Source organism: Coregonus clupeaformis, chromosome 34, assembly GCF_020615455.1.
Source record: "Coregonus clupeaformis isolate EN_2021a chromosome 34, ASM2061545v1, whole genome shotgun sequence".
In the NCBI taxonomy this organism is placed as follows: domain Eukaryota; kingdom Metazoa; phylum Chordata; class Actinopteri; order Salmoniformes; family Salmonidae; genus Coregonus; species Coregonus clupeaformis.
The window spans coordinates 12,808,062-12,823,080 of NC_059225.1; the positions used below are offsets into that span (position 1 = coordinate 12,808,062).

A 15,019-nucleotide genomic window follows, 5' to 3' on the forward strand; every position below is an offset into this window, starting at 1 on the left:
TTGGCTCCTCCCCTTCATCTACACTGATTGAAGTGGATTTAACAAGTGACATCAATAATGGATCATAGCTTTCACCTGGATTCACCTGTTCAGTCTATGTCATGGAAAGAGCAAGTGTCCTTAATGTTTTGTACACTCAGTGTATATCCCAGGCAATTCACACAGCTATTAGGTGAATATAAACATAAGTCTACCAGATCCCAAAGGTACAAGGCTTCTTGAAAAACACAAGGACCAAGTGGACCGCATCCCGAAAGTGTAACTATAGAAAGTGTAACCTTGTAATATCCTCAGACAGCTGGGCAGGGTCTGGAGGGTAGAACTTCACATTGAATGAAAAATTCCAGGCGGCTCCTGCAGTGTACGAAAACAAAGGTTTAATTGAAATGACCATTAAACAGCAGGAAAGATCCCAGATTGTGCCTTTAAGCCTGAATAACTAGCATGCTGGCTAACTTTCAAACCATGAGGAGAAATAACATTCAAAAACCCATATTCTACGCACCTCTGATCTGTTTCTTCATCTCCTTGGATTGGTCTAACCAGTTCTGGTTCAAGAGTTCAAGAGGACAGTGTTAATTCACTTCAAAACATGTTCAAAACACCCCTAATTACACAGCAAAATCAACAAGACAAATTCCACCTTTTGGTTTTCGATGTCCCGGAATGTGATGCCAAAGTAGTCCTTTTCCAGGAGGTTGAGCTGCTCACACACTTTGTCAAATAACACATGGCCTCTCTCCCGTTTCTGCAGATAGAGACGAAACACTTAGATTAGCCTGTATTCTAATATTCCTGTAATGATACATTGGACAGATGTATACTGCGGCATACAATTCTTCGGATATCAAACCCCTCCTAAATGGCAACGGCATCCCATCGCACTAAATTGTGATATATTCCTCACACCGGTTCGGGAACCGTTTAATGATGATAGCACTAAAGAAGAGAATCCACACATGTCCATACATGACTCAACTCTCTACAGGGGAAGAGGTCGCCTCTTAAAAGGGCTCCACTCCCATCTCCCAGCATCACACCATTTTGTGTCACATCATGATTAGTGTACTAATGACTGCTACCCTGCCCTCGCGGGGAAAGATCCAAGGCTCCCTGCCGCCACGATACGTCAACCTGTGAGGCTCCTATTGCAAGCTCTAAATAAGCAACATGCCTTAACGCTCTGTAAAAATAGCCCAATGAGGTGCTTATACAGTGCCGTGAAAAAGTATTTGCCCCGTTTCAGATTTTCTCTATTTTTGCATATTTTTTATACTGAATGTTATCAGATTTTCAACCAAAACCTTCTATTAGATAAAGGGAACCTGAGTTTATATACTTATTTTATTTATTTAATTAACAAAGTTTTGCAACACCCAATTCCTCTGTGTGAAAAAGTAATTGCCCCCTTACACTCAATAACTGGTTGTGCCACCTTTAGCTGCAATGACTGCAACCAAATGCTTCCTGTAGTTGTTGTTCAGTCTCTCACATTGCTGTGGAGAAATTTTGGCCCACTCTTGATGCAGAACTGCTTTAACTCGACATTTGTGGGTTTTCAAGCATGAACTGCTCGTTTCAAAGCCTGTCACAACATCTCAATTGGGATTAGGTCTGGACTTTCACTAGGCCATTCCAAAACTTCAAATGTGTTGCTTTTTAACCATTGTGATGTAGACTTGATTGTGTGTTTTGGATCATTTTCTTGCTGCATGACCCTGCTGTGCTTCAGCTTCAGCTCAAATATGGATGGCCTGACATTCACCTGTAGATTCCTCTGATACAGAGCAGAATTCATGGTTCCTTCTAATAAGGCAAGTCGTCCAGGTCCTGAGGCAGCAAACCATCCCCAAACCATCACACTATCACCACCATGCTTGACCTTTGGTATGAGGTTCTTACTGTAGAATGCAGTGTTTGGTTTTCACGAGACATAATGGGGACTATCTCGTCCAGAAAGTTGACTCAACTTTGCCAAAAAGCACCTGGCTGATCATCAAGACTATTGGAATAATGTTCTATTGACAGATGAGTAAAAAGTATAACTTTTTGGACGACATGGGTTGTGAAAATTCAAATGCGCCGCAGGAAATTCAAATGAGCTTTGTGATTTACATAAATTCACGAAAAACCCGCAGTTATCTTTATCTCTCGGTCGCTCAAGCGCTAAAGCATCAGACAGAATACATTTCCTACTATTGTAGGTCCTACTACTGCGACATTCAAATGTACAAAAATGTATCTGAAATGCAGCCATACACATCAACAACTGTTGTTTTACATAGCTTAATAACACAATATACACTGCTCAAAAAAATAAAGGGAACACTTAAACAACACAATGTAACTCCAAGTCAATCACACTTCTGTGAAATCAAACTGTCCACTTAGGAAGCAACACTGATTGACAATAAATTGCACATGCTGTTGTGCAAATGGAATAGACAACAGGTGGAAATTATAGGCAATTAGCAAGACACCCCCAATAAAGAAGTGGTTCTGCAGGTGGTGACCACAGACCACTTCTCAGTTCCTATGCTTCCTGGCTGATGTTTTGGTCACTTTTGAATGCTGGCAGTGCTTTCACTCTAGTGGTAGCATGAGACTGAGTCTACAACCCACACAAGTGGCTCAGGTAGTGCAGCTCATCCAGGATGGCACATCAATGCGAGCTGTGGCAAGAAGGTTTGCTGTGTCTGTCAGCGTAGTGTCCAGAGCATGGAGGCGCTACCAGGAGACAGGCCAGTACATCAGGAGACGTGGAGGAGGCCGTAGGAGGGCAACAACCCAGCAGCAGGAACGCTACCTCCGCCTTTGTGCAAGGAGGAGCAGGAGGAGCACTGCCAGAGCCCTGCAAAATGACCTCCAGCAGGCCACAAATGTGCATGTGTCTGCTCAAACGGTCAGAAACAGACTCCATGAGGGTGGTATGAGGGCCCGACGTCCACAGGTGGGGGTTGTGCTTACAGCCCAACACCGTGCAGGACGTTTGGCATTTGCCAGAGAACACCAAGATTGGCAAATTCGCCACTGGCGCCCTGTGCTCTTCACAGATGAAAGCAGGTTCACACTGAGCACATGTGACAGACGTGACAGAGTCTGGAGACGCCGTGGAGAACGTTCTGCTGCCTGCAACATCCTCCAGCATGACCGGTTTGGCGGTGGGTCAGTCATGGTGTGGGGTGGCATTTCTTTGGGGGGCCGCACAGCCCTCCATGTGCTCGCCAGAGGTAGCCTGACTGCCATTAGGTACTGAGATGAGATCCTCAGACCCCTTGTGAGACCATATGCTGGTGCGGTTGGCCCTGGGTTCCTCCTAATGCAAGACAATGCTAGACCTCATGTGGCTGGAGTGTGTCAGCAGTTCCTGCAAAAGGAAGGCATTGATGCTATGGACTGGCCCGCCCGTTCCCCAGACCTGAATCCAATTGAGCACATCTGGGACATCATGTCTCGCTCCATCCACCAACGCCACGTTGCACCACAGACTGTCCAGGAGTTGGCGGATGCTTTAGTCCAGGTCTGGGAGGAGATCCCTCAGGAGACCATCCGCCACCTCATCAGGAGCATGCCCAGGCATTGTAGGGAGGTCATACAGGCAGGTGGAGGCCACACACACTACTGAGCCTCATTTTGACTTGTTTTAAGGACATTACATCAAAGTTGGATCAGCCTGTAGTGTGGTTTTCCACTTTAATTTTGAGGGTGACTCCAAATCCAGACCTCCATGGGTTGATACATTTGATTTCCATTGATCATTTTTGTGTGGTTTTGTTGTCAGCACATTCAACTATGTAAAGAAAAAAGTATTTAATAAGATTATTTCATTATTTTAGATCTAGGATGTGTTGTTTAAGTGTTCCCTTTATTTTTTTGAGCAGTTTATATTGTTCTCCACTACAACATACAAGTGTATCCGAAATGCAGGACCTAAACTATAGCCCACTGCAGCCTATGAAAATCTATTTCCCGTTAGAAATGATCACTTAAAAAAAATATATATAATGAAATGCTACTGATGCAGGATTATTTTACACCTGCGACGAAACTGGCCAAATTCAGATCCCTTCCAAATATGTCACCTTGAAACGGAGAAAGATTATGAGGGTTATTTTGTAAAGAGTGTTTCTGGAGTAAAAAGAAAAAAAAAGGTTCCAAAAGGGTTTATCGGTTGTCCCCATAGGAGAACCCTTTTTTAGTTCCAGGAAGAAACCTTTTTGTTTCCATGTAGAACTATTTTGGGTTCCATGTAGAACCTTCTGTGGAAAGGGTTCTAAATGGAACCCAAAAGGGTTCTACTTGGAACCAAAATAGTTATACCTGGAATCAAAAAGTGTTCTTCAAATGGTTCTCCTATGGGGGCAGCCGAAGAACCCTTTTCGGTTCTAGATAGCACCTTTTTTTTTCTAAGAGTGTAGCTAGGTTTGTTAAAACTGAGACAAACTAAATCTCTGCAGCGTACCATCACCCCCCATTGATCCTGACGTACACTGAGACTGTTGTTTCATCTGTCCACAGAATCCTCAAAGACTCAGATAATGATCTCTCTCATCACGAACAGAGAGAGAAAACTCCTCCAAGAAAAACAACTCTGCTCCTTCTGTTGTCACTTCTTCTGAAAGCGTGGGATCAAAATGAATACTTGAGATGGGCTCTACAGAAGTTATCCCATTCAAGCCAAAAATAAAGTAGAAAAACAACTGTGTGTGTGCATTTGTGTGTGTGTGCAGCAAGAAACATACAGGAGGCAAGAAAATCCAAATTCTTTATAAATGAGGAACATGCTTATGGTAGGTCTCAGTGATTTACAGTGAAGCGCGGTCAAGCCATTTCCCAGGTCGTACGGCCCTTTGGGGAACCACTTAACCACTGTAACCTCATTAAACAATGGCCAGTAATATAGGAACAATCTAAGCTTCAGGTAACTGCCAAAATAAAGGAAATACTTGAGTAAATGAGGGATACAAAGTATATTGAAAGCAGGTACTTCCACACAGGTGTGGTTTTTGGAGTTAAATTAAGCAATTAACATCCCATCATGCATAGGGTCATTCATAAAAATGCCCAGTTGCTCATTATTTTGGCTACCATGGCTAGAAGAAGAGATCTCAGTGACTTTGAAAGAGGGCTTAAAGGGGTGGGGGTTAAAGGGTGTGTGTGTGTGTGTGTGTGTGTGTGTATGTGTGTGTGTGTATGTGTGTGTGTCTCAGTCACCAGATCTCAACCCAATTGAACACTTATGGGAGATTCTGGAGCGGCACCTGAGACAGTGTTTTCCACCACCTTCAACAAAACAACAAATGATGGAATTTTCTCATGAATGGTGTCATGAAGCTGTTCTGGCGGCCGGTGGCCCAACGCCATCAAGACGCTTTATGTTAGTGTTTCCTTTATTTTGGCAGTTACCTGTATGTGATTTAGCCTTGGGCAGCCAGCGGCTAACGCTAAAGAGGATCTGCTCTGCAGCCTCAATTTCCTCTCCAGAAGGAGCACTTCAGCGATGTCACTCACTGTCTGAGTGATCCAAAAAACATCCAAACAAAGAATGTATCTAATGAACCACAAGGACAAACAGAGATGGAGAGAAAAACATGTTTTCACTTCCCTAGCTGCCACTACGCTACGTCACTACACCCATTACTAGGAGTGTTGTCATGGCATTGATGGGGACTGATGGATAGATAATTGGAATGTTGTTTGTGTGGTAGGTCAGAGCGACATTGATGATTTAGACCATTTGAGCCAGAAGCGATGTGGCATGTCACTGCGACATCATCATGCCCCTCTCTCTTTTTATCCCCTCAGTGAACTCTGTCCCTCTCTCGCCCCCTCAAGCCTTTCCACTCTCCTCTCTCTTTCCCGCTCTTTTCACACTTCCCTTTTTACTCTGCTGACCTCTCTCTCCACTTTCCTTCCTCTGTCCTGACCTCTATCCCCCTTCCTCTCCTGACCTCTATCCCCCTCCTCTCTCCTGACCTCTATCCCCTCCTCTCTCCTGACCTCTATCCCCCTCCTCTCTCCTGACCTCTATCCCCTTCCTCTCCTGACCTCTATCCCCTTCCTCTGTCCTGACCTCTATCCCCTTCCTCTCCTGACCTCTATCCCCTTCCTCTGTCCTGACCTCTATCCCCCTCCTCTCTCCTGATCTCTATCCCCCTCCTCTCTCCTGACCTCTATCCCCCTTCTCTCCTGACCTCTATCCCCCTCCTCTCTCCTGACCTCTATCCCCTTCCTCTCCTGACCTCTATCCCCTTCCTCTGTCCTGACCTCTATCCCCCTCCTCTCTCCTGATCTCTATCCCCCTCCTCTCTCCTGACCTCTATCCCCCCTTCTCTCCTGACTTCTATCCCCCCTCCTCTCTCCTGACCTCTATCCCCTTCCTCTCCTGACCTCTATCCCCCTTCTCTCCTGACCTCTATCCCCCTTCTCTCCTGACTTCTATCCCCCTCCTCTCTCCTGACCTCTATCCCCCTCCTCTCTCCTGACCTCTATCCCCTTCCTCTCCTGACCTCTATCCCCCTTCTCTCTCCTGACCTCTATCCCCCTTCTCTCCTGACTTCTATCCCCCTCCTCTCCTGAACTCTATCCCCCTCCTCTCTTCTGACTCCTCTCTCCTGACCTCTATCCCCCTCCTCTCCTGAACTCTATCCCCCTCCTCTCTCCTGACCTCTATCCCCTTCCTCTCCTGACCTCTATCCCCCCTTCTCTCTCCTGACCTCTATCCCCCTTATCTCCTGACTTCTATCCCCCTCCTCTCCTGAACTCTATCCCCCTCCTCTCTCCTGACTCCTCTCTCCTGACCTCTATCCCCTTCCTCTCCTGACCTCTATCCCCCTTCTCTCTCCTAACTCCTCTCTCCTGACCTCTATCCCCCTCCTCTCTCCTGACCTCTATCCCCCTTCTCTCCTGACTTCTATCCCCCTCCTCTCCTGAACTCTATCCCCCTCCTCTCTCCTGACCTCTATCCCCTTCCTCTCCTGACCTCTATCCCCCTCCTCTCTCCTGATCTCTATCCCCCTCCTCTCTCCTGACCTCTATCCCCCTCCTCTCTCCTGACCTCTATCCCCCTCCTCTCCTGAACTCTATCCCCCTCCTCTCTCCTGACTCCTCTCTCCTGACATCTATCCCCTCCTCTCTCCTGACCTCTATCCCCCTCCTCTGTCCTGACCTCTATCCCCTTCCTCTCCTGACCTCTATCCCCCTCCTCTCTCCTGACCTCTATCCCCTCCTCTCTCCTGACCTCTATCCCCCTCCTCTGTCCTGACCTCTATCCCCTTCCTCTCCTGACCTCTATCCCCCTCCTCTCTCCTGACCTCTATCCCCCTCCTCTCTCCTGATCTCTATCCCCTTCCTCTCTCCTGACCTCTATCCCCCTCCTCTCTCCTGATCTCTATCCCCTTCCTCTCTCCTGACCTCTATCCCCCTCCTCTCTCCTGATCTCTATCCCCTTCCTCTCCTGACCTCTATCCCCCTCCTCTCTCCTGAACTCTATCCCCCTCCTCTCTCCTGACCTCTATCCCCCTCCTCTCCTGACCTCTATCCCCTTCCTCTCCTGACCTCTATCCCCCCTCCTCTCTCCTGACCTCTATCCCCCTCCTCTCTCCTGACCTCTATCCCCCTCCTCTCTCCTGACCTCTATCCCCCCCTCTCTCCTGATCTCTATCCCCTTCCTCTCTCCTGACCTCTATCCCCCTCCTCTCTCCTGATCTCTATCCCCTTCCTCTCCTGACCTCTATCCCCCTCCTCTCTCCTGAACTCTATCCCCCTCCTCTCTCCTGACCTCTATCCCCCTCCTCTCCTGACCTCTATCCCCTTCCTCTCCTGACCTCTATCCCTCTCCTCTCTCCTGACCTCTATCCCCCTCCTCTCTCCTGACCTCTATCCCCCTCCTCTCTCCTGACCTCTATCCCCCTTCTCTCCTGACCTCTATCCCCCTCCTCTCTCCTGACCTCTATCCCCCTCCTCTCTCCTGACCTCTATCCCCCTCCTCTCTCCTGACCTCTATCCCCCTCCTCTCTCCTGACCTCTATCCCCCTCCTCTCTCCTGACCTCTATCCCCCTCCTCTCTCCTGACCTCTATCCCCCTCCTCTCTCCTGACCTCTATCCAAATCAAATCAAATCAAAATGTATTTGTCACATACACGTGTTTAGCAGATGGTATAGTGGGTGTAGCAAAATGCTTGTGCTTCTAGCTCCGACAGTGCAGTAATATCTAACAAGTAATATCTAACAATTTCACAACATATACCCAATACACACAACACTAGTAAGGAATGGGATTTAAGAATATATACATATATGGACAAGCAATGACAGAGCGGCATGGACTAAGATACAGTAGAATATTATTGAATAGAATGCAGTATATACAGTTGAAGTCGGAAGTTTACATACACCTTAGCCAAATACATTTAAACTCAGTTTTTCACAATTCCTGACATTTAATCCTAGTAAAAATTCCCTGTCTTAGGTCAGATAGGATCACCACTTTATTTCAAGAATGTGAAATGTCAGAATAATAGTAGAGAGAATGATTTATTTTAGCTTCTATTTATTTCATCACATTCCCTGTGGGTCAGAAGTTTACATACACTCAATTAGTATTAGCAGGGGCGGTGTGTTCATTAGGGCGATATGGGCGACGCACTGCCAAACGGGAAAAGGAAGGGATTTTTTTTCTAATCAATTATATCACGGCAACAGTAGTTATCAGTGTTCTAATCTAGACGTCTGATCTGCCACTAAATGTCCAATCAGGCTAAAGTCGTGCTTCAAATGGCCCCGCCCGTTTTGGGGCGATTTCAGTCAGGTTGAAAATCGCCCCAGAAGTCTCTCATAGACTCTCATTTAAAATCTTTTTTTTTCAAATATCAGAGCTTTCAATACAATCTCTATGGGTTCGGGAGGGCTTGCACTTACTCGCTTTCGTCATACGTAACATAACCATGAACATAACTAAGAAAAGAGCGGGTAGCAGCGTCAATCAATTCACGTACTACTGTCAAGATGGCTAGCGTTCAGTGCAACTCGATTGTCTCTTTGAAAGAAGTTCCTTTTTGTCGGCGAACAAATCAAGATAAATTGGCAACGAAACAATTAGGACCTCCCAGACCAAATTTAATAATTCAACAGGTTTCTACTAAAGGGGGAAAGTCCTACACCCGAGGATTTTCCAAAAATTGGTACGAACGAAAAAACCTGGCTAGCAGGCTGCGATGTAGCTAATGCAGTCTTCTGCTACCCCTGCTTACTCTTTCACCCTGAAGGCGGCACGGCAGACAGCACCGCTTGGACAGCGACTGGTGTAACGGACATGCACCATCTTTCAGAAAAGATTAAGAAACATGAGCTGTCAAAGACCCACATGGATAGCTGTTTGAGATTGTCTGCTTTGGGGAGAGTGAACATTGCCACTCAACTGGATGAGGGATACAGGCTAGCTGTCCGCCGCCACAACGATGAGGTTAGCAAGAACCGCCACATCCTCAGCCGGCTAATCCAGTGTGTGAAGTTTTGCGGAGTGTTTGAGTTAGCTTTGCGAGGCAAAGATGAAACTGAGGGCTCCACCAACCCTGGTATTTTTCTTGGACTTGTCAACTTTGTGGCACAATTAGATGAGGTGTTTGATGACCATCTTAAAAATGTTAAAGTTTTCAAGGGCACATCAAAGACCATTCAAAACGAGCTACTGGAGTGTATGCTAGCGGTCATGAGGGTACATATTGTGGAGGAGGTGAAGTCGGCGAACTTCGTAGCTATCCAAGCTGACGAGACCACGGACGTTTCTACACAGACACAGCTGGTGCTTGTGCTGAGGTACATAGATAGCAACCACAAAGTGCAGGAGCGCTTTTTTGAGTTCCTTCCCATCTCGGAATCAACCTCAGTCTCAATCGCCAGTGTGCTTTTGGAGAGACTGAACGGTCTTTTTGCCAACGACGAGAAAGTCAAACTCATTGCGCAAGCTTACGATGGAGCCAGTGTGATGAGGGGAGAGAAGGCTGGTGTGCAGCAAAAGGTGCGTGAGCATTTCAAGAATGCCCATTACGTGCATTGCTATGCGCATCAGCTGAATTTGATCATGCAGCAAGCTACTTCTCGCATCAAAAAAGTGAACATTTTCTTTTCCGATCTGAGCGGGATTGCAACTTTTTTTCCCGGTCACCCAAACGCACCAGCATTCTTGACCAGACTGTTGCACGAAGACTGCCCAGACCTTCATCCACACGGTGGAACTTCAACAGCAGAGTCGTGAACACTGTCTACGAGAATCGAGACGACCTCATAGAATGTTTTGAAGCCATCCGGACGGGTTCATTGGGTTCATTTGAACAGCCCACCGTGAGAGAGGCATCTGGCTACGTGAGGATGCTACATGATGAAGATTTTATTTTTTTCCTGGGGCTTTTTCACAAAATCATGCCCCACGTCGACATTCTGTACCAGAAGCTACAGAAGAAGGACATCGATGCTGTCTTCATCAAACGTGCCCTCGACAGCTTCACAAGCAGTGTGCAGGCCATAAGGTAAGATTAAACAATATCATTCGATCTTTCTCAAAGCAGAGCTTTATTTGAAAATGTATGCATGAAAGGAGACTGCATTTGTGTTTGAAATTACATTATTCTCATTATATATGGCCAGTGGTGTAATCTAGCTTATTTTATATACTATGTGTACTGTACAGTGGTGCTCATAAGTGTATGAACACATTCTAAAGTTGACTAAAAAGAGGAATAAAAAAATAAAAAAATCATATTTTGGAAATTGATCTTAATGACTTAATTAAAAAAGTTGGAAAATCCAACCTTTAAGGACACCAATTTTCTTTTCTTTTTTATTCCTCTTTTTAGTCAACTTTAGCATGGGCTCATAAGCTTATGAGCACCACTGTATACTGTGCTGAACATCCAGGCTATGTGAGACACAAAGGCTAACTTAAACACTAAATACTTTATGCATCCCTGCCCATTTTAAGTGGAACTGAAGTATTTGTACTATACATGGATACATTGCATATACCTGTGCATCACATAGACAACAATACTGTACAAAGCCAACACACACATTGGTCTGTTTGCCTTCAGGGACTCCTCTCAACAACAGCTGCAAGAAGCAACAGGAGCCAAAAGACCCAGAACAGCTTTGAGAGAAGAGGAGAAGCAGAGGCTGTCTGAAGAGGTCTGCAACACCATCCTGGATCACACCAAAGAAAGGTTCTCTTTCTCTGGCCACCTTGTGAGTGCTACCTTACTGCAAGCAGACATGTTTGAAAGGTACTGCCATTCATTTCCTGATGAGGCTCTGAATGCCACTGTGAATGCATACCCCATGCTGAGCAAGGCAAAGCTCAAGACAGAACTATCTCTGATCTATGAGAATCCTGAATTCAAGGGCTGCTGTGGTGCACTGGCACTGTACCAGGTTCTCATGAGCTACAACCTCCAGGAGACGTTCTCTGAGACTGTGACTCTGTTGAACATCCTCATAACTACTCCCATGACAACAGCTGAAGCTGAGAGATGTTTCTCAACTTTGACACGAGTTAAGACATTCCTGCGAAATTCAATGGGCCAGGAACGTCTGAATGCACTGGCCATGCTTTCCATGGAGAGGGAACTAGTCCTCAGCATGCCTGATTTCAATGAGAAAGTCATTGACCGCTTTGCTGCATTGAAAGAGAGAAGAGAACAGTTTCAGTACAAGTCATGTAGCCTCTCTCTCTCTTTGTCCCTCCCTGTCTGTCTCTTTAACACACACACGCCCAAATCAGTTCACAGTTGATGTTGTTTAAAATAGTTATTTTTCATTTAAAAAAAAGTTTAAAATAAAAAAAAATCTGTTAATGTTCATTTTTACAAATCTATACAATTGGCCAGAATATGGTTGTTCATATTTACAAATCTATACAATTGGCCAGAATATGGTTGTTCATTTTTACAAAGCCATACAGATAGCTGTGTTTACCTTTTCTATAAATTATTTTCAAATTCTGTTTTCAGGCAAAATGTCTATCACTGTTCATTTTCACAAATCTATACAAGAGGGCAGAATATGGAAGTCTATAAAAAATTCTTATTACCTATAACTTGCATCAATGTTTTCAGTAGCCTCTATCAAAAGCTCCTGCTTGCTTGTTGTGAATTATGCTCAGGTGCACATATTTCCAATTCAACCATGAGGCCTTTTTTAAGCAAGTAATGTGTATATCAGTATTGACTTATATGCTGCCCCTGTCTTCATGTTGTTGCTGGACATATATTTTAAAAAATGTGTGTAGGTCACCTAAATCATCAGAAAAATTGCCCCCCCTGAGAATTTTTTCAGGAGCCGCCACTGAGTATTAGGTAGCATTGCCTTTAAATTGTTTAACTTGGGACAATCGTTTCGGGTAGCCTTCCACAAGCTTCCCACAATAAGTTGGGTGAATTTTGGCCCATTCCTCCTGACAGAGCTGTTGTAACTGATTCAGGTTTGTAGGCCTCCTTGCTCGCACATACTTTTTCAGTTCTGCCCACAAATGTTCTATAAGATTGAGGTCAGGGCTTTGTGATGGCCACTCCAATACCTTGACTTTATTGTCCTTAAGTCATTTTGCCACAACTTTGGATGTATGCTTGGGGTCATTGTCCATTTGGAAGACCCATTTGCGACCAAGCTTTAACTTCCTGACTGATGTCTTGAGATGTTGCTTCAATATATCCACATAATTTTCCTTCCTCATGATGCCATCTATTTTGTGAAGTGCACCAGTCCCTCCTGCAGCAAAGCACCCCCACAGCATGATGCTGCCACCCCCGTGCTTCACGGTTGGGATGGTGTTCTTCGGCTTGCAAGCCTTCCCCTTTTTCCTCCAAACATAACGATGGTCATTATGGCCAAACAGTTCTATTTTTGTTTTCTTCAGACCAGAGGACATTTCTCCAAAAAGTACGATCTTTGTCCCCATGTGCAGTTGCAAACCGTAGTCTGTCTTTTTTATGGCGGTTTTGGAGCAGTGGCTTCTTCCTTGCTGAGCGGCCTTTCAGGTTATGTCGATATAGGACTCGTTTTACTGTGGATATAGATACTTTTGTACCTGTTTCCTCCAGCATCTTCACAACGTCCTTTGCTGTTGTTGGGGATTGATTTGCACTTTTCGCACCAAAGTACATTCATCTCTAGGACACAGAACGCGTCTCCTTCCTGAGCGGTATGACGGCTGCGTGGTCCCATGGTGTTTATACTTGCGTACTATTGTTTGTACAGATGAACCTTCAGGCGTTTGGAAATTGCTCCCAAGGATGAACCAGACTTGTGGAGGTCTACAATTTTATTTCTGAGGTCTTGGCTGATTTCTTTTGATTTTCCCATGATGTCAAGCAAAGAGGCACTGAGTTTGATGGTAGGCCTTGAAATACATCCACAGGTACACCTCCAATTGACTCAAATTATGTCAATTAACCTATCAGAAGCTTCTAAAGCCATGACATCATTTTCTGGAATTTTCCAAGCTGTTTAAAGGCACAGTCAACTTAGTGTATGTAAACTTCTGACCCACTGGAATTGTGATACAGTGAATTATAAGTGAAATAATCTGTCTGTAAACAATTGTTGGAAAAATTACTTATGTCATGCACAAAACTATAGTTTGTTAACAAGACATTTGTGGAGTGGTTGAAAAACAAGTTTTAATGACTCCATCCTAAGTGTAAGTAAACTTCCGACTTCAACTGTACATATGAGATGAGTAGTGCAAGATATGTAAACATTATTAAAGTGACTAGTGTTCCATTTCTTAAAGTGGCCAGTGATTTCTATAGGCAGCAGAAGCCTCTAATGTGCTAGTGATGGCTATTTAACAGTTAGATGGCCTTGAGATAGCTGTTTTTAATTCTCTCGGTCCCAGCTATGATGCACCTGTACTGACCTCGCCTTCTGGATGATAGCGGGGTGAACAGGCAGTGGCTCGGGTGGTTGATGTCCTTGATGATCTTTTTGGCCTTCCTGTGACATCGGGTGCTGTATGTGTCTTGTGGGCGGTGCAGTTGCCGTACCAGGCGGTGATACAGCCCGACAGGATGCTCTCAATTGTGCATTTGTAAAAGTTTGTGAGGGTTTTAGGTGCTAAGCCTAATTTCTTCAGCCTCCTGAGGTTGAATAGGCTCTGTTGCGCCTTCTTCACCACACTGTCTGCGTGGGTGTGTACGCCAAGGAACTTGAAGCTTTCCACCTTCTCCACTGCCGTCCCGTCGATGTGGATAGGGGGGTGCAACCTCTGCTGTTTCCTGAAGTCCACGATCATCTCCTTTGTTTTGTTGATGTTGAGTGAGAGGTTATTTTCCTGGCACCACACTCCCAGAGCCCTCACCTCCTCCATGTAGGCGGTCTCGTCATTGTTGGTAATCAAGCCTACTACTGTTGTGTTGTCTGCAAACTTGATGATTGAGTTGGAGGCGTGCTTGGCCATGCAGTCATGGGTGAACAGGGAGTACAGGAGGGGGCTGAGAACGCACCCTTGTGGGGCCCCAGTGTTGAGGATCAGCGAAGTGGAGATGTTGTTTCCTACCTTCACCACCTGGGGGCGGCCCGTCAGGAAGTCCAGGACCCAGTTGCACAGGGCGGGGTTCAGACCCAGGGCCTCGAGCTTAATGATGAGCTTGGAGGGTACTATGGTGTTGAATGCTGAGCTATAGTCAATGAACAGCATTCTTACATAGGTATTCCTCTTGTCCAGATGGGATAGGGCAGTGTGCAGTGTGATGGCGATTGCATCGTCTGTGGATCTATTGGGGCGGTAAGCAAATTGAAGTGGGTCTAGGGTGACAGGTAAGGTAGAGGTGATATGATCCTTGACTAGTCTCTCAAAGCACTTCCGAGTAGCACCCAAGTGGCTCCCGAGTGGCGCAGTGGTCTAAGGCACTGCATCACAGTGATAGCTGTGCCACTAGAGATCCTGGTTCGAATCCAGGCTCTGTCGTAGCCGGCCGCGACCGGGAGACCCATGGGGCGGCGCACAATTGGTCCAGGGTAGGGGAG

The 15,019-nt window shown here is 45.7% G+C and overlaps 1 protein-coding gene across 7 annotated transcripts in view; it reads right to left on the minus strand.

The window, feature by feature from the left end:
• LOC121549664 (band 4.1-like protein 3) overlaps positions 1 to 15,019 on the minus strand; it is an 82,796-nt gene that overhangs the window by 46,128 nt on the left and 21,649 nt on the right. For all 7 annotated transcript variants that reach the window (XM_045210436.1, XM_045210434.1, XM_045210438.1 and 4 more), the window contains 3 exons: positions 644 to 748; positions 506 to 548; positions 279 to 354 (listed from right to left, as the gene is read on the minus strand). In XM_045210436.1, coding sequence (XP_045066371.1) covers positions 279 to 354; positions 506 to 548; positions 644 to 748 — 224 coding nt within the window. The remainder of the gene's footprint in view (positions 1 to 278; positions 355 to 505; positions 549 to 643; positions 749 to 15,019) is intronic.